The 25,946-nt window shown below is 36.1% G+C and overlaps 5 protein-coding genes across 7 annotated transcripts; 4 read left to right on the top strand and 1 right to left on the bottom strand.

Moving 5' to 3' along the window:
• Positions 1–27: 27 nt before the first annotated feature.
• On the bottom strand, positions 28–4,850 carry LOC106660438 (uncharacterized protein DDB_G0287625-like). Of its 3 annotated transcripts, none has more exons than XM_014383403.2 (10): positions 4,571–4,850; positions 4,210–4,419; positions 3,955–4,140; positions 3,526–3,881; positions 3,270–3,461; positions 3,006–3,185; positions 2,544–2,942; positions 1,620–2,471; positions 1,110–1,540; positions 28–1,042 (listed from the first exon to the last, which is right to left on the bottom strand). In XM_014383403.2, exons 1-10 carry the CDS (start codon positions 4,662–4,664, stop codon positions 352–354), a joined length of 3,591 nt encoding a protein of 1,196 aa, XP_014238889.1. In that variant the 5' UTR covers positions 4,665–4,850; the 3' UTR covers positions 28–351. The 3 variants fall into 3 exon arrangements, with proteins under 3 accessions (XP_014238889.1, XP_014238890.1, XP_023314044.1); XM_014383404.2 differs by having other exon boundaries at positions 1,110–1,537; XM_023458276.1 differs by having other exon boundaries at positions 3,964–4,140.
• A 1,539-nt stretch (positions 4,851–6,389) lies between these two features.
• Positions 6,390–8,517, top strand: LOC106660264 (laccase-like). Its single transcript, XM_014383195.2, has 6 exons — positions 6,390–6,533; positions 6,634–7,243; positions 7,305–7,534; positions 7,607–7,799; positions 7,873–8,310; positions 8,378–8,517. Exons 1-6 carry the CDS (start codon positions 6,405–6,407, stop codon positions 8,515–8,517), a joined length of 1,740 nt encoding a protein of 579 aa, XP_014238681.2. The 5' UTR covers positions 6,390–6,404.
• Positions 8,518–9,741: 1,224 nt separating this feature from the next.
• LOC106660265 (odorant receptor 4-like) lies at positions 9,742–11,500 on the top strand. Its single transcript, XM_023458246.1, has 9 exons — positions 9,742–9,888; positions 9,956–9,970; positions 10,151–10,268; positions 10,373–10,634; positions 10,699–10,851; positions 10,952–10,967; positions 11,041–11,177; positions 11,239–11,371; positions 11,436–11,500. Exons 1-9 carry the CDS (start codon positions 9,742–9,744, stop codon positions 11,484–11,486), a joined length of 1,032 nt encoding a protein of 343 aa, XP_023314014.1. The 3' UTR covers positions 11,487–11,500.
• Positions 11,501–12,438: 938 nt separating this feature from the next.
• LOC106660266 (laccase-1-like) lies at positions 12,439–14,817 on the top strand. Its single transcript, XM_014383197.2, has 7 exons — positions 12,439–12,493; positions 12,564–12,838; positions 12,916–13,126; positions 13,190–13,600; positions 13,672–13,880; positions 13,941–14,133; positions 14,200–14,817. Exons 1-7 carry the CDS (start codon positions 12,439–12,441, stop codon positions 14,778–14,780), a joined length of 1,935 nt encoding a protein of 644 aa, XP_014238683.1. The 3' UTR covers positions 14,781–14,817.
• A 1,839-nt stretch (positions 14,818–16,656) lies between these two features.
• Positions 16,657–23,760, top strand: LOC106660413 (ceramide kinase). The gene is made up of 7 exons (XM_014383373.2): positions 16,657–17,598; positions 18,772–19,029; positions 19,519–19,712; positions 21,355–21,730; positions 21,822–21,974; positions 22,403–22,787; positions 22,863–23,760. Exons 1-7 carry the CDS (start codon positions 17,469–17,471, stop codon positions 22,948–22,950), a joined length of 1,584 nt encoding a protein of 527 aa, XP_014238859.1. The 5' UTR covers positions 16,657–17,468; the 3' UTR covers positions 22,951–23,760.
• The last annotated feature ends 2,186 nt before the right edge of the window (positions 23,761–25,946 follow it).

The raw sequence follows: 25,946 nt of genomic DNA, 5'->3' as shown, positions 1-25,946 counted from the left end.
AAAAATTCACAAAAAACAAACGCATTCTTTATTTTTTAATAAAATATGATTTCATTTATGATTTTATTAGTGATATAATTCAATACAATTCATTTATGAATACAACAATACAAACTACAATACAACTCTCTACAACTTATGAATACAACAACTTAACAATACAATTAATTTATGAATTAGGAATTCGAATTTCAATTAATAAAAAAAATAATGTTACAATTCAACAAAAATTTTATACAAATCTCAACGTTGGTAATTACAATATTTTTATACAAATTATTATTTTATCAGTTATATAATCCAACAAAACTAAATAAATAGATTTTGAGTAAAAAAGCTAAACTCAAAATGTCAATTCTCTTGATCTTCATCGCTGTCATCTTCTACTTCTTCAGATCCTCCTAAAATTGGCTTATAGGCAGTTTTAGGATCAAACGACGGAATGCTTTTTATATTACCTGGTAGCATCATCGGTATTACCTTACTTCTAAAACTGTATGGCATGTAATTTCTGCACCATCGATAAAAATCAATTCTATCCTCAATTATTCCTAATTCGGCCATTTTTTGGATCAATTCCTCTAATTCTGACTCATAGGCTTCATATTTTTTTTTCGATTTTATAAATTTAGCAGTATTGCTAAGTTCTACAACAAACTCCTCGGAACGAACACGAGTTTTTAAACCAAATTTCGGTTCAAGAACTTGCCACAAGTGTTTGTACAAACGATCCGTAGCCCAACTTTGTGGTCTGGGTAATCGTGGTTGTTTGTAAAGTTTGCCTTTTACCAGATATGCTTCATTCGGAGTTTTTTTCTGAGATTTCTTCTTTTCTGCTTCTTGTTGAGCTATTGTGCGCTTGAATTTGGCATCAACGCGGGCTTTTTTCACTTCTTTTTCGCGCAAAACTTTACGCTCTTCTTGAATTCTATTCGCCATCATGAGCTTAAAAGCATCTGTCTTTTTTTTCACATTTTGCCAAACTTCTTCCGGTATTGTTGAGGGACTTTGATTGGAATTGTTGAGAGTTTGTTTTGATTGCCTGTAAAGCAAATATAGAATAAAAAAAGTATATTTCTAATATAATGAAGATTTTTAATATTACTTACTGTTCCGATAGAAACGGAGTCATGTCTTCTTCCTGCGATAGATCATTGTCTTCTGGGATATCATCAGGATGTCTTGACAACAATTGTTGATCATTAACAGAATCATTGCTCTCTTGTGTCTCATTAATTTTAGATTTATCACCGATAGAATCATCTAAATCGCTTTCATCTTCATCATCTTCAGGTACAGCTTCATATTCTGCTGTTTTTGTATATCCTCCCCCCTTTAATTTTGTTATTTTATTAGGGGTAATGGTTTCAGCGAGTAAAGTTTTTCCAAGAGAAAACTGTGTAATACGAGATACTGGTCTTCCATGAGGATTAAGAGTAGATTGTGCTGGATGTGGCGTGAGTAATACATCATCGTTAAAGTCATCAGAGATTTTCGAGCTAACTCGCTCGAGCATTGATACACGATTTGTATCTAACTGCTAATAAACAATAGTTAATAATGGATATAATAATAATAATGATAATAATTTTTTATGAATAATTTATTGAAACAAATACCTTGGAATTAGGAGTTTTATCCTTTGATACAGAATTTTTTCTTGTGCTCTTCTCTTTAGAATTTTCAAGTCTGCTTTCTTTGGAACTTTTAGATCGATTTGAATTTTCCAAACTCACATCACTAGAAACTTTTGCATTTGAGTCTCTATTAGATCGACTCGAGCCTTCAATACTAACATCGCTTGGATCTTTATCAAGAAACTCATTGGACTTTTTCACCGAAGAATTATCGGAGTTATTCTTTTTTTGTTCTTCGTTAACTTGACTTGAAGCACTTTTACTTTTTCGCTTTTCAAAGCTTGCTTCGGATAGTTTCAATTTAATCGAAGAATGATCGTTTTGTTGATTTTCTTTTAAACTGTCATTAGAAGAATTCTCGTTCATTTCCAAAACTTTTTTCGTAGTGTGCTTTACGTAATCTAAAGGTTCTTTTGATGGGATGTTTAGCATTTGTTTTTGAAAACAAGCATCGCGTAAAGTTGAAGTATTACTTCTTTTTGACGTATTAGAAATTATGGAAGTATTTGGATTTTGTTTTTCAGGTACAAAACTTTCATTACCCTTATCAAAGATACTATTCTCTTCATTACTATTGTTTTTTTGAAATAAATTTGATTTTGTTCTTCTAATATGTTTAGGCATTGTAGACTCTTCATGTTCACTTTCTTTGGAATTATACGAAATATTTTTCGGACTCTCTGTAATTGGTTTACGCTTTGGTTTTGCGTTACGATCAACGGTTGATGTGCCTATTGGTTGACTTCTACGTAACGAAAGTGTAGATGATATAGAATCATTTTGTGTTGGATTACGCTGTGATGAACTTGGTGTTTGATAGTTATTACCTTCCAACTGTATAAATAATTTTACATAAATTAAAAAAATTATTTCTTAAAATGTTATAAATAGATAAGGAATACTTACAATTACATTTTCATAAGTATCCAATGTTTTATTTTTTGAAGAGTAATTTTTATTTTTAAATGGTTGTGATGATTGACTTATAACAGGACTGGGTACAGCAAAATCATTGTTTAAAGTTTGATTTGTGAAACGAGGACCCTCAGAATTTTTTGATCTGTTGCTAACATAACTAATATTATTGGCTTCTACTCTTGATTTCGATTGATTTAATGAGGATTCTTTATCATTGGTTTGTATTGAAGATGTAGATTTTTTACTCATTTGACTTGCATCCATAGAATTTTTTACCCTAGATTTTGATTTATTTTTGCTCATATTGAGCTTTGAAGCAATTTTTGACGATACACTAGAATCAGTTGTCTTTGACTTTACAGATTGGTCTTTAACATTTTCTGAATTCTAAAAATATAATTTTAAATAAGTGAAAAATTAATTGAAATTGAATCATTAAATAATACACACCTGTGAAGTATGGGATTTATCGTATATATTTTCATCGTCAGATGATTCCAAGAGGTTTGTTGATCGCAATGCAGTGTTTTCCACATTTTCTTTTTTTTCATCAGAATCCTCTATTTTTCCAGATTTATTTTGAGATTTTTGGGAAAGTTCAAATTTTGATTTTGTAGAAATATCACTAACCTGAATTCAACATAATTATAAATTTTCAATAATAAAGGAATCAAATCTCTTGATTTTTGTGTAAAAAATGTTTTTGAAAGATACCCTATTTTTACTGAGGTCGCCTGATTTTTTTTTAATAAATACTGATCTTCTAATATTCTTTGGTATAGATGAACTATCACTAGGAATATCATCTTCTATATCTGCTTTTTCTGGTACACTTATATTTGCTGCAGAACTTTTTTCATTCAATTGGTCATCTCCTCCTGATGCATTATTTTTGGATATACTTTCCTAAAGAAATATAATAAAATTGAATATAAGAATTCATTTGAATTGAAAAATGTTTGAAACTTACAGAAATGGAATCATATCCTGTACTATCTAATATAGCATCAAATACATTAGTTTCTGACTTGTTTTTATTTTTAGAAAATAAGACCCGTCTTTTATGTTTAGGCTTTTTTATAATACTAGCACTGTTATTGAGTGTGTCATCTCTGTCGCTTTCTTGATTAATCAAGGACAACTTTCTTTTCAATGTTTTGGATGGGCTATTAGAAATACTTCTATTTCTTAATACTTTTGCAGATAAATTGGCATCTTCAATATGAGATGTTTTATTGCTTGCTTTTTTTAATAACTTATCACTGATTATTTTGATTGATCGTCTTTTTGGTATATTGGTATTAGAAACTTGATGGGAGTTGTCATCTGTAATTTTGAATATGTTTATTACTTTTTTTTGATCTTTTTGTTACAGATTTTTCTAGAGAATTAGCTTTACCTTTATTACCTTCAATGGTCACTGCATGAGAGAGATTTTTTGTTACAGAATCAGTAGTTTTTTCAAAAGCTTTGTGGAAAATATTACTCTCATCTACTTTGTACTTTTTATTTCTTTTTTTTCCAAATTTTGCTTTACGCTTTTGAGATGGACGTAAATCATCCTCAGATTCAGCACTAGATTGAGCTGGAGAGAATTTTAATAACAGTTAAAATTTTCAAAAACGTATATAATTTAAATAAATTGATTTAATACCATCATTATTCTTCATGGGTACATTTTTCTGTACAGTAGCTTCTAGTAATTTTGTAGAATCAGACTTTGTAAGATTATTGTACCAATTTGTACTGACGGCAGTAGAAGCTGTAGTGTCTGCATCCAAGATAGTGTGACTTTTTCTTGATCTAGTAAAACTAGTTGATGGACGAACAAGGCTTTCATTATACCACAGTAAGTCTTTTGACACTATATCAAATGAATTGTAAAGGGTATTAATTTTTATGAAATATATAAGCATCTGTAGTTTTTTAATGGAATATATTAGTTAATTATTCTCGTCATATTTTTAAAATGTAAAAAATAGGACAAGTATGATATTAATAATGCATCAATGTACCATCATCGTAATTTTCTGTGTTATCATTCAAAACACCAGTAGGAATTGATAGACGGGCCGATGAACGCCTGTTTTGACTTCGTCTCCGAGACATTATTTAAATGTAATAGTATTTGCGAAGAAATAAAAAACTTCATTCATGTAAGAATCTGCGATTGAATAAAGATGAAGCTTCTGTAGAGAAAGTTGTCGTCTACGTTTGTATACAAACAACGACGAGACTCGTCTTTCAAAACTCAAAACACTCAAAAAGTCTAAACTGACACAAACATGCGCGTGTGCGTTTGCCAACCAATACTGGTTTTGGAGGGAAAGAGATAACCAAACAACAAGATTTTAAAACCTGAACGTGCTTGCTAGTGCCATCTAGTGAGCTTCGAAGGTAGCTTATAAAATAATCGATTTCCTTAGATATCGATTATTTGCTGAATCTTTGACTTTTTACACATTCATTTATTTATTTTAATATTTATTTATTCGTAAATATAATCAGATCATAAGACGATAAAATCGCTTTAATCTGGTGCTTCGATATAGAGATTTGCATAGGGTTTTTCAATAATATAATTTGGAAATTTTTTCCTCGAGGTAATTGCTTGTTGGATTTTACTTGTCCACGAGGGTATGCAAACTTTTTGTAAAAGTTACACAAATCGTCATGTTACAAGTTATAATAGCTTTCACCATTAAATAACAATACTAAAATTTATTTTTGACTCAAATTCAACACCACGAACAATTTGAGCAAATTAATTATGCATTATTAAATTTTATTTAACGCTAAGAATTGCATACGTGATAATAATTTGTTATTTCATTTGAAATAATAATTCAAATATTGCCCGTTCACGGACATAATCCCTGAAAAAACGATGAATTTTGGTTCTCCGTTTGATCAGTCGGTATCGATCGTTTCAGGCGATCGAATCGCATTGAAAGATCATCGCTTTCTTTTCATAATTAAACATGATAGGAAAGAATTGTCTATTGTTTATATGGAGTTTTACATTGGCCATTACTAGTAAGTATGAATCAATTAAAATAACGTATTTTACTACTTTTTAAATCAATTTGACTGATCAATTTTTGTTAATCAATGTTAGTTTCGAAATATCATACTCGTAAAAATTATTTTATGCAATAGTATGACGAAAAATGTCTTTATTAAAATGAATATCTACAATAGCTTTTTATTAATTAAAACGTTTGCTGTTCTTTGTTGCATATTTGTTTACAGAACTTAATGCGAAGGTAAACAATTTTCGTCAGCATAATAAAAATAACAAAATAATTATCAATTGGTTCAATCATAAATTTACATTATTTATCTTCATCGAAAGAATTTCGATAACGTCGTGTGCGGTATCTTCGTTGTTGACTTGAGAGCCAATTGATCAATTAGTCGATTATCACCTTTTGGCAAAATTGAATTGTTGTAACGAATTTAATCAAGTATGGAAAAAAAATAAAATGAATCTCAGAGTCAAGTGATATCAACGCTAAGACTTTTATCTGATGCGTAAAAAAGTTGAATATCACCTGAAATGTTCCAAAAAAGCTAATTACAAATTGGCCATAAAACACGCAATTTACCCGGATCCTAGTAGCAAGCTAGGACAATAGAAAGCTTAAAAAATCCCGTAAATCGAGCCTTTTTCACGCGGTACAATTTGCTGCAGGCACACAGGCGGTGCTGAACTTCGAGGATGAGAATTTCTTTTCCGCCACCGCCGACCTGTACGACTGGTCGAAGCACCCGTGCAATCGACAATGCCGAGAGGGCGACGCTCCTAGAATCTGCCGATACGTCTTCGTCGTCGAGCAGTACAGCACCATGAGCAAGGCCTGCTACAACTGCCCCAGCAACATGGCCGACTGCCTGCGATCCCACTGCCTGCCCGGCGACGGCAATCAAAAGATGGTCTACACGGTCAACCGTATGCTACCCGGTCCGTCGGTCGTGGTACGCCCCGTTCCTCCTTTTCTCCTCGTACTAAATCCCCCAACGATCCAAATGATGCAATGACGTGAAAATATTTTGTATTTTTCGGGCGCGTCCGCAGGCCTGTCACAACGACATGATCGTCGTCGAAGTGAGAAACACCATGATGTCCGAGAGCACGACGATCCACTGGCACGGCTTCAAGCAGAAGAACACCCCCTACATGGACGGAGTGCCCTTCGTCACGCAGTGTCCGATCCAGCCGGGCGAAACGTTCCAGTACATATTCAACGCCTCGCAGCCCGGCACGTACTTCTGGCACTCGCACATCGGCACTCAGCGTTCCGACGGTCTCTTTGGCCCGCTCATCATACTGCCCTATCCGAGCACCAACATCCACCGGAGTATGTACGACGTCGACGTGCACCGAATGATCATCAACGACTGGATGGTGCCCGACGGCGCCACGGCCCTGATCAAGACCTATCATCAAATCGCCGACGTCATTCCCACGACCATCATCATCAACGGCTTGGGACGAGTCGAGCAGAGGGTCCAGGGCAATCGCAGACCTTCGGTGCTCACGGCAGCCTTTGCCGTGGAAAAAGGAAAGAGATACCGATTCAGATTGATCGACGCTGGAGCCGAAGATTGTCCCATTGAGATGTCCATCGATCGACACACCATGACCATCATCAACGTCGACAGTAACCCTATTCAGCCCGTCGAAGGTACTTCACAGAGTCACTCGCGTGCTCCCATCATATAATAATTCATGCACCTACTTTACAGTCGACGCCATAACTATTTGGCCGGGCGAGCGAGTCGATTTTATTCTCAATGCCAATCAAGACGTAAACAACTATTGGATCAGGTATCGAGGATACGGCAGATGTCAAGATACGGCTAACGCTAATAACGGAATATTCCAAGTAGCCACCTTACAGTACAAGGGGGCTCCTTTGAGAGAACCCACAGGGGCCATCGGGTACAATTTACCACCACGAAGAAATAATATGAGGGTTTATATTGCAGAATTCATCTGGAAAATAATTTTTTTACAAATATTTAAAGCGCTTGGTTTTCTTTCGTAGGTCTTGAACCCTTATCAAAAGGGCACTGAATCAGCTCCAATAATAAACGTAAACATTCCCGATCTAAGCTCAATCTCTCCGGATGATCCAACATTAAGACCAAATGCCGATGTTCAACTCTTCGTTAATTTCGATTTTTACCCATTGGACAATTATGACTTTCATCGTCAAAACTTGTATGGATTCAATCAAGGTTGGATAAATTATATACCCTAGTTTTTCATTTCTCGATAAAAACTGTGCGACTAATTTTGTTAAATGTCCAGTGGCGAGCAACATGAGAATTGGTTCTCTTCAATTCAACAACATAAACTTGAAGCTGCAGTCCTTCCCTTTGCTCTCTCAACGTAACGAAATCAGAGCAGATACTTTTTGTAATTCAACCAACCTACCCGCGCGAGACTGCACCAAGACGCAATGCGCCTGCACGCATGTACTTCAAGTCGGCCTGAACCAGGTCGTCGAAGTCGTTTTCGTCGACGAGGGTCGATACGGTGTGATTAATCACCCTCTGCATTTGCACGGACACTTTTTCCGAGTTATCGCTACAGAAAATCTGAATGGACCAGTGACTATTGAGAGAGTCAAGCAGTTGGACAGATTGGGTAGGATAAAGAGAAGACTCGATCGTCCACCTTTGAAGGATACCATGAAAGCTCCCGGTGGTGGTTATACGATTGTACGATTTTACGCTGATAATCCAGGTGTGTAAAGCCTCCGTGAGCTTCGAAAAATTCTGATTGCGAGCTTAATTATTGTTTTACTCTTTAGGTTACTGGTTTTTCCATTGCCATTTTGAACAACATACAGCAGTTGGTATGGCTCTAGTATTTAAAGTAGGCGAGCATAGCGACTTTCCACCTGTCCCGAGAGGTTTCCCCAAATGTGGTAGTTATAAACCGGTGATGTAGCCAACAATAAAATGATCAATACTTTATTATGATTACTAGACATATTGTCCAAAGTTATTTCACCTTTCGAATGATACATTTTCTTTGAGATTTTTATGAACTGATTTTTAAGGATAAAATATACTTGTTGTGGTTGTAACCTACTACTACGCAGACATTTTAATTACTAGAGAAAGTTAATAGTGAAAAGAATAATTCTCAGTAAAGCTTACCTGTTTAGAAAAAACAAAAAAAATTTTAAACGTCAAGTATATGTAAAAAGTTCTCAAGAGCGACTGCATCTCAGTTAAAAAATTAAATTTTAAGCATTTAAAAAAAATGGAGTAGAAAAGAGAAGATCCTATTCAATAATTAAGTGAAAATTTTTCATTTTAAACCTGGGCCCCTATGCCGGGAAATATTCTTTGTGAAGGAATATTTTTTTCACCATAAACCCTCTCTAATAATTAAAAGCCAGTATTCGGTCAGTATGGAGTGTTCTGTGCATGATTGAAAGAAAAAGGGCCAACCATTCCCTAAAAGCTGAATTAACATGGTTTTTTTGACCTGTAGATGTCCGAAAACCCCTAGACATAAGGCGACTTTCGTTGCGATATAATATTCATAATCAATCCATGATATTTGATTGTCATGAGCCGCTTCAAATGTAGTATTACTCAAAGTTAAAGCATTGCGGGGATCAATGAGCTAATTCTGCTCGGACACTTGAATAAGCTATATTATTTAAAAGAAAAAAAAACAGTTCTGAATTGATGAACAAAGAAAGTTCTTATCTCTAAGATGATTATTCAGTTTTGAATATAAGCTCTTTAATTGATTGATGGTATAAGATATCGGATGATTGATGGTTGTTTACAAAATCTATTTAATCTTGATTGACATTCCACTTAAAAAAATGATGCATTCATTTTTAATTTCTTGTACTTTAACATTTACCCTGCAAATAAAAAAGTCTTGCTTATAATTATGTAACATTTTTGATTATCTGCGTGAAATCCGGTTGATAATAGAGTCAATCCTTTCCTATTTTCTTTCTCTCGGCATGTGAATAATTCAGAAAATGACTACTTTACACTTATTTTAATGGATATAAATTATCAATAATTCCACTATTATCTGATATCGAACGGAAAACTTGCGGTTTAATTCGGTAAATGGGTATAATATTTTTTCTTGAGCAAGTCTCTGAATCACAGTGAACTATATTCACGGAATTTAGAAAAAATGGACATCTTTGAAACAAATTATTTTCTAATAAATAAAAAAATGTTATCTTTGGTTGGATTGTGGCCGTACGACGATAAAGCCACCAAAAACATCAAACGTAGTTTTTTTATTGCAGCTATAGGCGTAGTTACAATTTTACCTCAGGTAAAAACACCAAACCAAAAATAAAACTATTTAAACTCAACTCTAATATAATTTTTATGTGATATAGTTCTTTGGCTTACGTGTAAGTTACCGAGATAAAGATATATACCGTTTATTCGAACGAGTTGGAACATTATTTTTCATGCATACAATTTTATTCAAATTCCTCATTTCAATTATATTTGAAGATAAAGTTGAGAAGAAGTATTAAATAATTTAAAAAAAAAAAAAAATGGTTTGACAACTTATTTATAAATTTTAGATGAAAGTTTTATTGGATAACATGCGTAAAAATTGGATAAAAATAGTCGATAAAACAGAGCGCGCAATACTTATTCAATACTCTGAAAGGGGTTTTATGATAAGTGTTGGCTACATGAGTATGAGATTTATTCCTTTATTATATGGGCCTTAGTATATTTTTTTTAATTCAACTTATTTAAAATTTAATCCCTGAAATGTTCATAAATTTTTTATACGATAGGCTACATCAGCTTAGCTTTAATCGTGTACATATCAACACCTTTTATACCAACATTATTGGACTTGGTCATTCCATTAAACGAGTCGCGACCCAAGATGCATCTTTTAAAAGGAGAATTTTGGTTTGATGCGGATGAACATTATTGGCAAATTTTTCAAATAGACTCTATCAGTTGTATCATGGCCAGTACGGTCATTATGACCGTTGATAGTTTTTACGCCAATTGTGCAGAACACTGTTTAGGCTTATTTGCCATTGTGAAGTAAGCACTTTTTTGGATTTAATGAATTTATTTATTCAAATACTCACGCTTAGTTTATTAAAAGATACAGATTGAGCATACCGAATAAGGAGAATCTTAAAAAAACTGACCCAAGATACGAAGACGTTTCGTATAAGTGGCTAGTTGAAAATATACGCCTTCACTCAGCTGTTTTAGAGTTTAGTAGTATGCTGAATTACCAAATTGTGCATACTACGTAAAATAGAAACTCTTTTTTTCAGTTTTGCAAGTTTACTCGAAACATCCTATTCTTTGGCTTTCTTTGTTATTATGGGAATAAACTTGTTGTATTTTAGTTCTTTGTCGGTATTGGTAAATACTCTTACTTGTTTATCGAGTTAATTTTTTGTGTATGGTATTTTTAAAAATGGTTCTATATTCACAGGTTTTAATGAGTCTGGAAAAACCATTAGATTTTGTTAGGTTTTCAATGCTTCTTATTGGTTTAATCATTCATTTGTTTTATCTCTGCTGGCCTGGTCAAAAATTGATTGACCACAGCAGTGGACTTTTTCGAGATGCGTGAGTTTCATATATTTTATTTAATTTCTTTGAAAAAACTTCATCATTCATCTTTGAGCAGCTATAACAGCCAGTGGTACGACAGCTCCATGAGATCTCGAAAATTGTTGGCAATATTTATTTTAAGATGTTCCAAGCCATGCATTCTCACAGCTGGAGGTATATGCAACATGAATTTTGAAAACTTTGCCGTGGTAAGCATTAATAGCGTATAATCAAATTCGAATAATTTTCAAATTTCCATTTATTTTTATATAGATATTGAAAAAATCAATGTCGTTTTTCACCGTATTTTCGAATATCAGTTAAATGAGTACTAAAGATTTATATTCTATGCAAAAATTAATTATATAAATGATTGCTTAAAATTATTGCACTAGTAAAGAAAATAAAATGATAAAACTAAAGTTTAATTAACTTTTTATTAATATTTTAAGAATGGATTCTTTTTTCTATTTTTAAAAATATGGTCATTTTATTTGAAATAGCAAAGCAGTTAGTGATTGCACTCTTACGTATGATAAAATTGAAATAAAAATATATTTGTAAATCGATTTATGAGAAAATGAAAAAATAAAATAAAAAAATAAATGAAGCAAATATTAAAGCTAAAAATAACTAATGCCAAATATAATATAATTCAAACGATGAAAATTTGCGGCAGTCACATTTTCACAGCCACTCGGGTAAGGTAAAACTTTTATTGTGGAAATCACGTCACTTGAGATATTCGAATTGAATATTTGAAAGCACTTTTTTGTTAAAAGCACGTAAAATCACAAAACTTTAATTTCTTTCGCTCTATTGCACACCTCAGTAAAAACGATGAAAACAAATTCCGGAACATTTGTTGGTGGATGAGTCACCAAATTGAATCGCTGGCTCTTACCGTCAGAGTTCCAGCCAGCATAACTTCTGATCGAGTTGAAAGCGCGTCGTCTTAAATAGTCGAGCGAATCCGTTCAAAGTATTGTAACTCCTTAATCAATAAATATTTGAATAATGCCACCTGGAGATTATTTATGTCGATAGCGATAACGCATATGACACGAATGTTATATCCATGATTATGCCTCTAAGAATAAAATACTACGCTGCATAAATAACTAATTTCGCAAGCTAGAGATAAAAACGGACGAGAATGGACACGTTTGATTGCTCGTGCATATAAAAGCACTGTAAAGTCATGATCGTCATATTTTCCATTGGGCAGAGCTAGAATAGAGTGATCAAGTCAACAATTTATTGGAAAATTTTAACGATGAGCAGCAAGGAATATTTATTGTGCATTTATTTATTGAATCTCAGCTTTCTACGTGAGTGCTTATAGTTATCACTCGTACAGCTGCGTTTCGCTTTCGTTTATTAATTGTGCTGAATTTCCAGTTTCGGATGCTAGGCAAGTGGCGAGCTTTGGGGAAATTTTAGGAAATGTAAGCGACGTATCGCAACACCCATGCAAACGACCATGTCGAGATGACGAGCCAGCCAGAATATGTCGCTACGAATTCGTCGTAGAAAAGTTCAGTACGATGAGCAAGGCCTGCTACGATTGCCCGCAAAACCTGGCCGATTGCTACAGGCCCGATTGTCTGCCAGGAGATGGTCAGAGAAAAACAATCGTCGTGGCTAATCGACAACTACCCGGACCCACGATCGAGGTAATTCAATAAATTAACAGTGCAGTTTTTTTTTCTCGATTGTATCGCGGGGATTACATTTCTATCCATGGATGTAGGTGTGCGTGAACGATAGGATAATCGTCGAAGCGCGCAACAAAATGCGAACCGAAGTTATGACCTTGCACTGGCACGGGGTCGATCAAAAAGGTACACCCTACATGGACGGAGTGCATCACGTAACCCAATGCGGCATTTTGCCGGGAGAAAAGTTCGTGTACGATTTCACCGTAACCGAAAGTGGGACTTTGTTCTGGCATTCGCACATCGGTAAGCTTTCTCGCGCAACACCAGTGTAACCGAAAGATAATCGATGCATTACCGACTGCGAAGGTTCCTTGCGAGTCGACGGCCTCACCGGAGCGATGATAGTACGCGAGGGACCCAAACGCGACGTTCACCGAAAACTCTACGACGTCGACGAGCACATCATGGTACTCATGGACTGGATGAAGCGTCCCAGCGGTACGGCAACGGTCAAGGAGTACTACGAGGTGCCCAATGTCAAGCCAGAGTCCTTCCTCATCAATGGTCTTGCGAGAAACAAGCCTTTTTCAGCATCCCCCTGGAGCTTGGGCTTGCCGATTTACACGCCTTTTGCCGTTTTCAATGTTGAGCAAGGCAAAAGAAATAGATTTCGAGTAATCAACGCTGGTGGCAGGCCATGCGCCATAGAAATGTCCATTGATCAGCACCCTTTGCAAGTCATAAGTTTAGATGCCAACGACATCGAACCGATTGAAGGTAATGGAAACTTACCGCTCTACGGCGCGACTTTTGATTCAATTCTTTGATTTCGTTGATAATTTTTTTAGTCGACGCAATAACTTTATTTCCTGGTGAGAGGATCGATTTCGTCATCAATCCAGACAAGCCAGTCAACAATTATTGGATAAGATACAAAGGACATGGAGCTTGCGCTGGCCTGCACCAAGTAACTCTACTGAGGTACAAAGGCGCCAATAATAATACTTTGTACGATCCTCTGAGTTACAAGCAAAAATTAGACGATAAAAATATAAGAGTGAGTAAAGAATTAAATTTAATTTATGATCTTACGTAACCCTTGAATAATTTATCGTAGATCTTGAATCCAAATATTAGAGGCAATATTTCGATAAGTTCTAAAGAGGTGCGCATACTGGACTTGAAATCCATAAAACCAAATGATATCACATTGAAAAAGAAAGCTGATGTGCAGCTGTACATTAATTTTGATATCTATCATTTGGATCACGATGATTATCATCGAAAAGGACTTTATGGATATTACGATGGTAAGAAAGTATGAAGGTATTTGCACACATAAAGATTAGAAATTAAGTCTTGTCATTAATTTTCAGTTGACAAAAAGTATCGAGCTGGCTCGTTGCAGATGAACAACATAAATTTCATGCTTCCACCTTTTCCTGTGCTGTCGCAGCAAGATATGATCGGACCGAAAACGTTCTGCAACGCGACTTGGAACTTGCCCAAGGCTGACTGTATTAAAGAGCAATGCTCTTGCACTAATCTCTTACGAGTTGAACTCAATCGAGTTGTGGAACTCATTCTCGTTGACGAAGGCCAGTACGAGGCTCTGAACCACGCTATGCACCTGCATGGATTTTATTTCCGAGTCGTGGCAGAGGAGCAGCTCGAAGGACGAGTGACAATCGATCGAATCAAACAGTTGGATCGACAAGGGAAAATCAAACGTAATTTGGACAGGCCGCCCCTCAAAGACACCATGAAAGCACCCAGCAACGGCTTTATTATCGTCAGATTTTTCTCCGATAATCCTGGATACTGGTTTTTCCATTGTCATTACGAGCACCATACGTCCAATGGTATGGCTCTTTTGTTCAAGGTCGGAGAGCACTCGGATTTTCCACCGGTGCCTAAAAACTTTCCAAAGTGTGGTTGGCTATCATCGTCAAAATAGGTCATTTTTCTGATTCTACGGAGTTTTCTTCGTCGGATTATTGTTAGCAATCGAATTTACTTTTAGATCATAATGAAATGTTGAATCAATTTCACATTCAACATTTTTAATGTAGCTTTAAGGAAATAATTTGTATTATTATTCGTACGAGATGTGAAATACATTAGTGAAATATTTGATTGTTACTATGTAGTCAAACTTATTTTTTCATTTAATAAGATTTGTTATGAATTAGTTTCCCATCATCATAGCATCAATTATTGATTTTGTAAATTTATATTTTTTTAAAATGTTTTGAATTTACACGTATAATTTGATGAATTTTTTTTTGATGCAAAAACTTTTTTTCGTGAAGTGTTTCCTTTTTTAATCGAAGATTGCTAAAATAAAAGTATATAAACCTTGAATAGGTAAACACCTGAAAAAAAAATGGAAAAAAACCACAAAATTTTACTACCTATGAATACTAGATAATCTAGTGATTTAGTTGAATTTATTTATTTGCTTCAACTTCAATTAATCTGTGGTATCACATTGAATTTTTACTTCTAGCAGCTGTTCTTACATAGTTTCTTATTGATTTTGAAAATGAGTAATGTTTTTTAAATTTAACTTGAATGATCATGAACATTGGGGCAAGCGGACCCTCAGCATTGACGTTCGCGCCGGCCAATCACAGCTCGCAAAATAATATTTCTCCAAGGAGCTTATATACTCTTACGATTATTGCACTCACTCGTTTCTCGCAGGTTTTCTTCTTTACTCAACACGCACAAAGCAGTTTTAATTCAAAATTATAAATTCCGATCTCATCTTAAAGATCATATTAATGCACGGCATAATGGTACAACATAGATGCATGTTATACACTCGGTATGACATTTACCAGATAGTTTCCAAACAATAATCGATTCGTCTCCAAAGGGCATGAATATCACTTATTATCCACCATCCGTACCATCCTCAAATAGAATCCAAAAAGAAACCTGAAAATACATAAATGGATGCGGCTCAACAATAATCTTTAGCTATACATTAACACTTCACAAAAATTTTAAGTCACGTGCAAGTGTGAAATGTAAACAAAAATTTTAGTTACACTGGTAACAAAAAATGATTTGAAATTGTGCAGGTGAGATTTACGCTTCACTCAGCCTATTAAAATTTGGTATTTGTTATTCAAATTATATTTGGTGAGTTGATTTGGAGTTGATAAAATCTCAATAGTTTTTCTCGATAGTGGGGTATTTTTTGCTACGATTTTTCGTAGTAAAAAAAATAATTTTTAATTAGATAGAAATGCGAAAGTACGACCAAATTTACACGTGTTTTGTGTCACTGTGTCTCATCTTCCAATTAAGTCTGCACACATGCACTGTTTGATGTGTGACATTAACCTTGGCAACGATACAGCTGGGCTTTTTTGGCTTTTTTTTACTCCTCTCGTTCGTGAATCACTTTTTTCAACACCAATTCATCCGACGATTCCAAGTTGTCTCGAATTTCATATGCTTTGGTAAAGCGAATAAACAAAACAGCGACTAGATGTGCGTTGAACCGAATTGATAAAAATAACGTAATATTTACCGAAGGAATGATATTTCAGATTAGATGGACAATAGAATTGAGAAATTTCCTGGAGAGTCGAGCAGGATGAGAGGAGAAGAAAAAAGAAGTAAATTGGCAAGCTGCGCTTACAAATAGCAATGCGATCGTACGATGCTAGTCGCACATTCATATACTAGCTGTATCGAGGTCCTCTCCACCTCCAGGCAACCTCCCACCGTGCAGTATAGATCAACGTGCAAAACTGGCCGAGCGAGTGTGCGTGCGAGTGTGCGGTATATAGAGCTGTTATGCCGCAGCTGTTGTCTCCTACTCACTACTCAGTTCTCGGTGGAGTTTTGTCCAAGCCGCAAGTCGGTCCGGCGGCGGTGGCGATCGTTTTTGTCGCTTCTTTCGCGCGCCTTCGATAATCGAGCAGTTCACGCGCAGAATGCAAAATACGAGCGTCGGTGTCTGTGGTTCCGCTGCAGTTTGTCGTGTCAATTAGGATGTGAGCCGTTCCGAGCCAAAGCAGCAGCGAGTCGTGCGAGCCTCGCTGCGTTACGTATACGAGACGAAAGAGTACATGGGATCGCGATGAATGGAAGGGATAGGAAACGTTCGCTGCTGCAACTGCACACTCTCACAGGTACGAGCGCTCGGAGCTCGTTGCAGCTGGCGTAGAAAGGCGTGCAGCGCGGCAAGTATAAGCTGACAACGTGCCTGTATGCAACTCGTGTATAGGCAGAATTAAAAGGCGAAGTCGAGCCTATACGCGGATGCTGCTGCTGCGAGTCCAGCGCGTGTGAGCGAGCTCGTGCAAAATATTCAAAGGCCACAGGCTTCGCTGAAAAGAAGTGTACGCTCGAGTGCAGTCGACTGCTCAACCTTGACATTTATAGAGCACGTGCGCCGCGGCGCTGCCTGTATACATGTACGTTGCACTCAGCTCGCTCTGACGCGTGCGGCCGACCTATCGGACATGTGCCTCGTCGCAGTACTCGCATACACGTACACAGGCGGACGGCCCGACGATCGATTTTCCGAGCGCAGCTATTTCAAACTTTCGCGGCTGGATCTCGCACGGCCGCAATAAATAAGCGTCTTTGGAGATCGCGCGACCGATAGACGTGAGCCGACAGAATGCAGCTGCCGGAGCCTAATTGCGACGACGAGCCGATGCTCGTGACGACCGTCGTCATCAAGCGAAAAAGATGCTGGCTTCGCTTTCATCGCGGCTACCTCATTTGGGAGACCATGAAAGCTCCGATCGGTGAGTGTCGGCGAGGCTTTTATTCTAACTCGATTAATATTACTTGACACCCAGCCTACCCAGCAAAGTCCAGCACCCACTGAGATAATGTTTCGTGACCCACTTATTACAAACTGCTAAATATAGCACTTTTTGCCTTACACCCTCGAAAGCTCCATTCGATTCTTTTACATGGCAGTCGGACACCCTCGTAACTGATCGATGAAATGTTTTTTTTTCCTAATCCCAACGTTCGTATCAAGTTCGTTTGCACTTGTATTCGTTTCGGATATATATGCAGACATCTACGTACGAATTGTACATTTTCTACGCGATCTATACTTTGCTTTGTACATTCGGGTCAATAACGCTTGCCTATATGTAACTCATTTATTTATTATTGTGAAAAAAACATTTTCTTAACACGTTTTGTTGTTTTAGTAAAGGGCCGCGTTATTTCTGCCTTCGGAACAAAGCCCTAACTGTGATATTGTTGAAGCGGATTCGAAATAATAAGCAATCATCGGCATAAGTATATGAATTACATTGACATTGCGGAAAAGCAATTTTTAATTGTGAAAATTTGTTTTCCAACGTTCGAGCATTTAATCATTTTCATTGACGCAAGCAAAATGCGTGCGTTGCGCGAGTTTTGTAATCGAGGAGCGAAAAAACAACAACAAAAGTTAAGCAATAGCACTTTTTGCGAATTGATTTCTGCGAATTTTGCAGTTTCGGAAAAACACGAAAAATTGGTCAATGACGAGACTTATGAAACGTTTCGTCGCTCGCTCGCGTTCACTGATACTAGGCAAAGCGTCTAAATTGGCCACACATTTAATACATTATTGCAGCCGTTTATCATTTCCGACTCGGGACTCTATGGACATTTTCTTGCACGACTCCTCAAAGTTCTCGAAATCACTCGAGCCCATTACTGAAAGGAAAAGTTCGATGACTTTTGTACAAATACTGACACTCGTGCGTCACGTACGCCGGGAATAAAAATTCAACTCGAGGTCGTTGCATACATTATCTCGTGGTAAACCCAAGTTGTCCGGCTGTAGCAAAACTATTATCGTGTCCTTGAAATATTTACCAGCAAATACATTCCATAAATATTACGGATCTCATTCGATCATCGATCCGATTATTTTGTAAAGAGAGTATAATAGTAATTTGTGAATTTCGCAGCGAGATGGACATTACCGCTGACGGATGTCTTAACAGCGACGTACGGCAATGAAGCCGCTACGTCATTGCCGCTCGCCGAAGCGTGCAAGGAAATGCAACCAGCCGAGCAAGTCGTGCCGGCAACTTCGACGACTTTTGTGCTGCATTACGCCGCGAGAGATACGAAAAATAAATGGCGTCGCCACGAGGTCGTTATGAGCCACGACGATCCCAGACAAGTCGCCTCATGGGTCAAGACCATTCGCAATTATCTAGCCAGTGAGTTCAACAACCCACTTATTTCATTTTTATGCACACTGATTAATGGCGAGGTTTACAAAAGAAAAAAAAGGATCAATGGCTTAAGCCGCTCTCGAAATTCGATTAACATACTTGAAAGAATGACCAATACCTGTTTTTTTACCTCTTACATTTAAATTTTACACCTGCATTATTGCACACAAAGAGCTAGTAGTTTTCCTGGCTTCTACTGTATTTTTCTTCAATTCTTCATGTGACAACTTTTACGAATTTGATGGAAATGTTCAGCGTTGCACAAATCTCACATAAATCTTTTAACAAAAATTAATTGTGAAACTAATTAATATAAAACTATACCTGAATTGCACTTTGTTTTTATATTTGGAATATGCATGCTCGCTCAATTTCATGATAACGAAGGACTTTCAAATGTTTTTAATTTATTGTTTTTTAATATGGGAAAAAATTTTCTTCGCTTGAGTTTATTTGAATTTTTTTTTCTCTTAGAGCATACGAATCGACCACGGAAAATTCTTTTCTTCGTTAATCCTTTTGGGGGTAAGAGAAAAGGTTTTAAAATCTGGGAAAAAACCGTTCAACCCCTGATGAATCTTGTTGGAATCGAATTCAAAGTCATAGTCACACAGCGCCCGGGTCATATCGAGGAAGTTCTCATGAACTGTGAACTCGACAGTTATCAGGTAAGATGGACTGAGTTGATTTTGTCTATGAATGAATTTTATTTGAAAATCGATTGAATAATATTATCTAATACATCCGTGCAATTATAACTCAAAACTTATAAATACTTTATGTCGAAATTACTGTTAAATCAATAAATTATTAGTCTGTTTTTTATCGTCGGACAATAATTCAAAATAATATTTTTCCCTGGGCAAACGTCGACACGCTATCAAGTTAGACAAGTTTACCGTTTAAGGTTGTATGAAGAAATGATCAGGTTTGAATAAAACCAATTTTTTGTCGCCAACTTGTAAGAAAGTTAATGCTCGTCGTTAAGTTAAATTTCAAAGTAGTAAAAAGTCATTATTGAAAAAGGCGAAGTTGCAGTTACTTTGATCCATTGAATTGGAAAGCAAACGTGCCGATCGATGCGCGTGTTCACAATAAGAAAGCCACACAGCAAAATATAGCCATGAAACATCGCGCGAGGACATGTGCATGCGTGTAATTAGACTCAAGTTGTCTGCGCATACGTGACACACGTGCGCGCTATGAGTCTCTCAATGAGCAGTGACTTGCAAAAGATTTTCTCGATGCAGTGCGCGAGCTTTGTTGCCAGAAAAAAATGGACTCGATAGCCGTGTATCGTGACTTTTCCGTCGAATATATCTATTTTGAGAATAATTTCTCGTCCAATTAAAAGTATTCATCTAAAATGCGATCGATAAGTGCAGCAGCGTGTATAACACTAGCGCCCGATGTGCACTCGAGCAAGTGCTTGGATATCGAGTCATAGTGACTATAAACGCACGCCAGCTATAGCTTAACTTATCTACATACGCAATCTAATGCTGCATGCTAATATTTACTTGTCTATTTTCATAGTTGTCCATTCACTCTTGCAATAAACTATGCGTGATATTTTTTACTAAAGTGCCAAAGTGCGAGAAGAGTATAATAATTACTAAATCGGCTTTATGGAACTTGTTCCTTGTTTAGACAATGCTGAAGGCAGAGTAAGCTAGAGCATGTGTCAATTTTGTTTTTAAAAACTTTTACGGATTCTTTGTTTGAACCCTATTTTATTCATGGCTTCTTATATATATTATTGAAACAGAGCTCAGCATGGCTCCGTTCAAAATAATATTCAAAAGTTTACTTTCAGAAAACTATAGAAAAATTAGTGAAAAATTGTTTTAACGAAAATTATATTTTAAACATTAAACAAAGTTAGATTATACGGGATTTCCTCGAAGTAGGGGCAAGTTGTCGAATTCAAATATTTCCCCTGTAAAAAAAGTTTTACTAAAGTAATCTCATAAAATAAATGTTTGGATACACGCTTATAAAGTATGCTGTACACAACGATCCGTGAGGTCATGACTTTACAGTTTGCTTCTCAGCCTAATAATTCTGAAAAAGAAATAGTTAAAAATTGAGTTCTGTGGGTCGAAAAAGAGACTGACCTTTTTCGAAGCCACAAGGCTAAAGAACAATGACGATATAAGTAGCCTTGAGATTTTTTAAAGTGTTCAAAAAACTCAGTCAATTTTAACCTTGCTAGGGAGCTGTAAAGGAAACGTAAAAATTAAGAGTATTGAAATCGAGTAAAAGATCGAGTTCGTATGGTTGATTGATTATTGAAACGGTGGGTTTCAGGCCGCAGTGTGCATCGGCGGCGACGGGACATTCGCCGCGCTATTCAACGGGCTGATTCTGCGGACGGCTCGCGATCGACGAATCGACCTGAACGACCCGGCGGTCGAGCTGCCGAAGCCACGACTGGCCGTGGGCGTCATACCGGGCGGGAGCACCGACACCCTGGCCTACAGTCTGCACGGCAGCACCGACGTCGAGACGGCCTGCATACACGTGATCTTCGGCGACTGCAGCGGCCTCGACGTCTCCTCGGTCCACAGCGAGAAGCAACTGCTGCGCGTCTACGCCAGCATACTGAGCTACGGCTACTTGGGCGACGTGCTCAGGGACAGCGAGAAATTCCGCTGGATGGGACCGCAGCGCTACGATTATTCCGGTACGTCGCGCACATTTTGCATTTTTTTCACCTGGACAATAAGATCAACCTGATCGCATGCTTCGATCGCATATCGTTGCTTCCTTTTCAGGCTTCAAAAAAATCATTGCCAACAAGGGCTACGAGGGCGAGATCGCTTTGCTATCCGAGACCGACCACCCGTCAACTTGCACGAAATGCACAAATAATTGCAATCGTTGCATCGAAAAATCACGCACCGAAGACTCCCAAGACAAAGTTTCCAGTAAGTTTGACGCTTATTTTTAGGCAATCGTGTTATTTTTAGACAATTATTTTATTTATTCTTTTTCAAAGTATACACTTTTTCAAAAAAATACAAACTTTTTCTTACCAAAGTTTAATATAATAATTTACGCTTTTCCTTCTAAAATGTTAATGAGGTTTTAAGACCCTGTCTAGCAACCTTGGTGAGTGCACCGAATTATTTTCCAAGTGTAAATGTAACTGCTAATAATTTCATTAACGCCCAACTGCTACATATGCTATCGACGTGTAAAACTTTTTCAATACTTGTCTCGTTAAAAGTTGCTGATGATAATTCAATTGAAGCATAAAGATTTCTTGTCAAAGTATCAGTCCGTAATATTTGTAAGAAAAAAATTCATCTTCTCTGTACTGAGTTATTTAAAAAAAAATTTTAATCTTTCTCAGGCTGGCTGACAGTGAGGGGTAAATTTTTCATGGTCAACGGAGCCAACGTGTCGTGCGCCTGCTCAAAGAGTCCCATGGGCTTCAGTCCTCATTGCCACATCGGCGACGGCTGCGTCGACGTCATTCTCGTCCGTCACACGTCTCTTCTGAACAACATTCGCATGTTGTGGCGGCTCAGCAGCAAAGACAAGACTCTGTACGATTTACCCTTTGTCGAAGTCTACCGGGCTCGAGAATTCGTATTTCGAGCCTCGGATTCGTTGAACTTGGAATCGACGGCGTCAACCGACTGTATCGTCGGCACAGAGTCCAGCGTCGCCAGAACAGCTGTGAGCGTCTGGAATTGCGACGGCGAAGTGATCGACGCACCGAGTGTCAAAATCAAGTAAGACCATCAACCATGAAAAATGATAAATATCAGGACGAAAAATTGATCGACTTGTCCTTTTTTTGTTTCTAGAGTACACTGCCAACTGTTGAAGGTATTGTCTCGAAGAATGCAAGTGCCGCCAACGGACAGTCCTAGCTGTTTTTGCTTTAGACTTTGATATCCGTTGCGTCGGCTAATCGCACGAATATTTCCTCGGTGCGGTTACAACACTACGCCGACAAAAGAATTTTGAATTCTGATTTTCTCTTTTTTATTTGAAAAAAAAATTGAAAGTTGATGTTATTTAACTACTTCTTGACTTAATTAGTATTGCTTTTTTTAAATTAATCAATTGTTGGCCTGGAAAAAGTATTTGTAAATATAAGGTATGTTTTTTTCTAGGAAATTCAATTCTATAATTTAAACATTATGTACTTACAAGGAGACCCACCAACTCCGGGTCATGGATTTGCTCCAAAATTTTTTTGGGGTCTCCTGGTGCCCAATAATGAAGCTCTGTGTGTTTACTTTAATCTCATGGGCCTTAAGCCGATTAAAAGATTTTCCAAGTAAAAAAAAAACCCCGTTGTTATTTTCTTTATAGATTTTAAAGCACTTAAACCAAAAAATGCAAAGAACAAAAGAATCTTAAAATTGTTCTAGGATTCTGTCTGAATTTTTGAAACCGTCTATCACCTGTTTTCAGAGGTATCTGAAGCCCCTAAAAAAATGTCAAATCGAAGTCTCTGAACCTAGGTGATAGACGGTTTTAAAAATTCTGAAAAAATTCAGACAGATTCCTTGAACAATTTTAAGATTTTTTTGTTATATGCATTTTTTTGTTTGAGTGCTTCTAAATCGATATAGAAAATAACAACGATTTTTTTATAATGTGCCCCAAGCGCCCCATGAGCTTAAACTAAACACAGAGAGCTTCATTATTGGGCACCAGGAGACCCCAAAAAAAATTTTGGATTTAATCCATGACCCGGAGTTGGTGTGGTCTCCTTGTTAGCACAATTATTTTCACATACATAAATGAATTTTTTATGAAATTTCGCAATGAAATAACGTAAGTTTTCATACAATATATTTATGATGTTTTTTTTATCCTTTTTTTAATTAGAACATTCCACGAATGTATGTGAAAATCGTTCTCTTTACGCACGGTTTTAACCGAGTTATTTAGTTCGCAAAGAAAAAGTAGAAAAGAAAAAAATTATTTTAAATTTAACCCGCATGTGACGAAACTATGAAATAAAATGTATAGAGAATATATTTTCATGAAAGTGTAACTGCCATTGTTAGATAAGTCGATGAATACATGAATTAATTTTACAACTGAAATAGCGCTAGATTATTCAGATTTAATTCTTGGTAATGGAAAACTATAATTATTCGTTCTTCACAGCGATTTGAAAATGTAAAAAACATTCGTTCCTTAAATAAGTTAATTATTTTGTACTATAAGATGTTGAAACTTATGCACACAATGTACTTTATTAGGCAGATTGAAAAAATTGTTCAGCAACTTTAAATTATTGGAAAAAGGTTGTTTGTACTATTTTAGTGTGATTTGAATTTACATATCTTTACTTGTGGTATTTGTTATTAAAAGTTAAAATTTTAATTTAATTCAATATATGTAAGTATAATAACGTATTTAATTCATCTTGTTAATTTGTTAAGAATTTGAGATGATTTATGCACAAACAATGATAAATATGTTTTTTTATTCATTTCAACGCTCACATATTTTTCACGCTAGATTTACGATTGAGCTAAAAATGACAAAATATGAAAAAATAGATCTGATTTGAAATTATGGAAGATCTTAAATCTAAAATTGTGATAATAATAGTATTACATAAATCAACGAATTAAAGAATAAAAATATTAACTTTCTTATCTTATGTATGTAATTAAAGTAAATACGAATAAATCAAAACTATTTTCTATAAACGTTATTAATTATCAAACCAAATTCCATGCATGACTTGAACAATTAAACTCTTGATTGCAGCATAAAAATGTGAGTCAATATTCGTAAGCGTTGATTGCAGCTAGTTAATCAGTTTACATTGACATTATTGGATATTCTGTAATATGAAGCTTCTTCTGATTTTACCAGTAATGATGATCATTGTCTGGAATTTTTGGCGACAACAACTACACGCATAGCTAAAGGCAGTCACTCTTGAATTGGTAGACACAAGACACGAGAATCAAGAATTCAAGCTAATCGATATTTATGAGTTCCTCCCATAGCCACATATATCTCAAGTATAGACTATAGACTATCCGTTATAACTTCCAGAATGCAGTCAGCAATTCAGGAGAGTAAGCAATTTTCTCTCTATATATGAGATATAATAACTTTTTTAAACAATTTTATTGCATCAATTCATAATAATTATCTATTCAATGAGCTGCAATTAAACATCAAAAGCTGACTTTCAAAGAATCGGCAGTAATTTAATTGTCATGATCAGTGATGACATGTCAAGTGGGGGACAAGTGCCTGTTATACGAATTCACATCCTGATTAATCAGCATTATGAAACTGGCTAAAATGTCACCGTTTTTCGTCTGTGAACGTACCATTTTTCACTTTAATATTTATACTTTATATTTTTAAGATATATTTATTTTTACGTCTAAGGACTCAAGTCCCTCGTAGCCAATAGAATTTTACGAACACTCGGTCAATATCACGAGATACGGATATGACAGTTACATTCATGGAAAATTATAAAAATTGAATAAAAAAGTAAAATAATAATAATAAAAAAATGAATAATATTTTTCCCAGGTACGTTCGTAACACTAAGATTTTTTATTTTGTTTTTCTGCGCACGTGTATGAATTTAATTTGCTTTTTCTTCTTCAATGGGTCGCTCACGAGAAAAGTCAGTTCGAAAACTTATATATACCTATAATCTACATTACGGTATCGACCAAGTTACCCTCTCTTACTTCTCCATCTTCGAGCGTCAATTTCTTCGCTTCTTGCGTGATGACATTACGTCAAAATTACCCTTATTCAGACCCTCTTACGTTCGAAATAGTTGGTATTTTTTATTCTTGATGAGTCACTGGATCCACGTTTCGTGCAAGGTGGGGTATAGGGTCTGGTATTCAAGTTAGGACGAAGAGCAATTTAGACCGAGGGTT

This window comes from Trichogramma pretiosum, unplaced genomic scaffold, assembly GCF_000599845.2.
Source record: "Trichogramma pretiosum strain Unisexual culture from Peru unplaced genomic scaffold, Tpre_2.0 scaffold51, whole genome shotgun sequence".
In the NCBI taxonomy this organism is placed as follows: Eukaryota; Metazoa; Arthropoda; class Insecta; order Hymenoptera; family Trichogrammatidae; genus Trichogramma; species Trichogramma pretiosum.
This window is presented reverse-complemented; position numbering and strand designations above follow the sequence as displayed.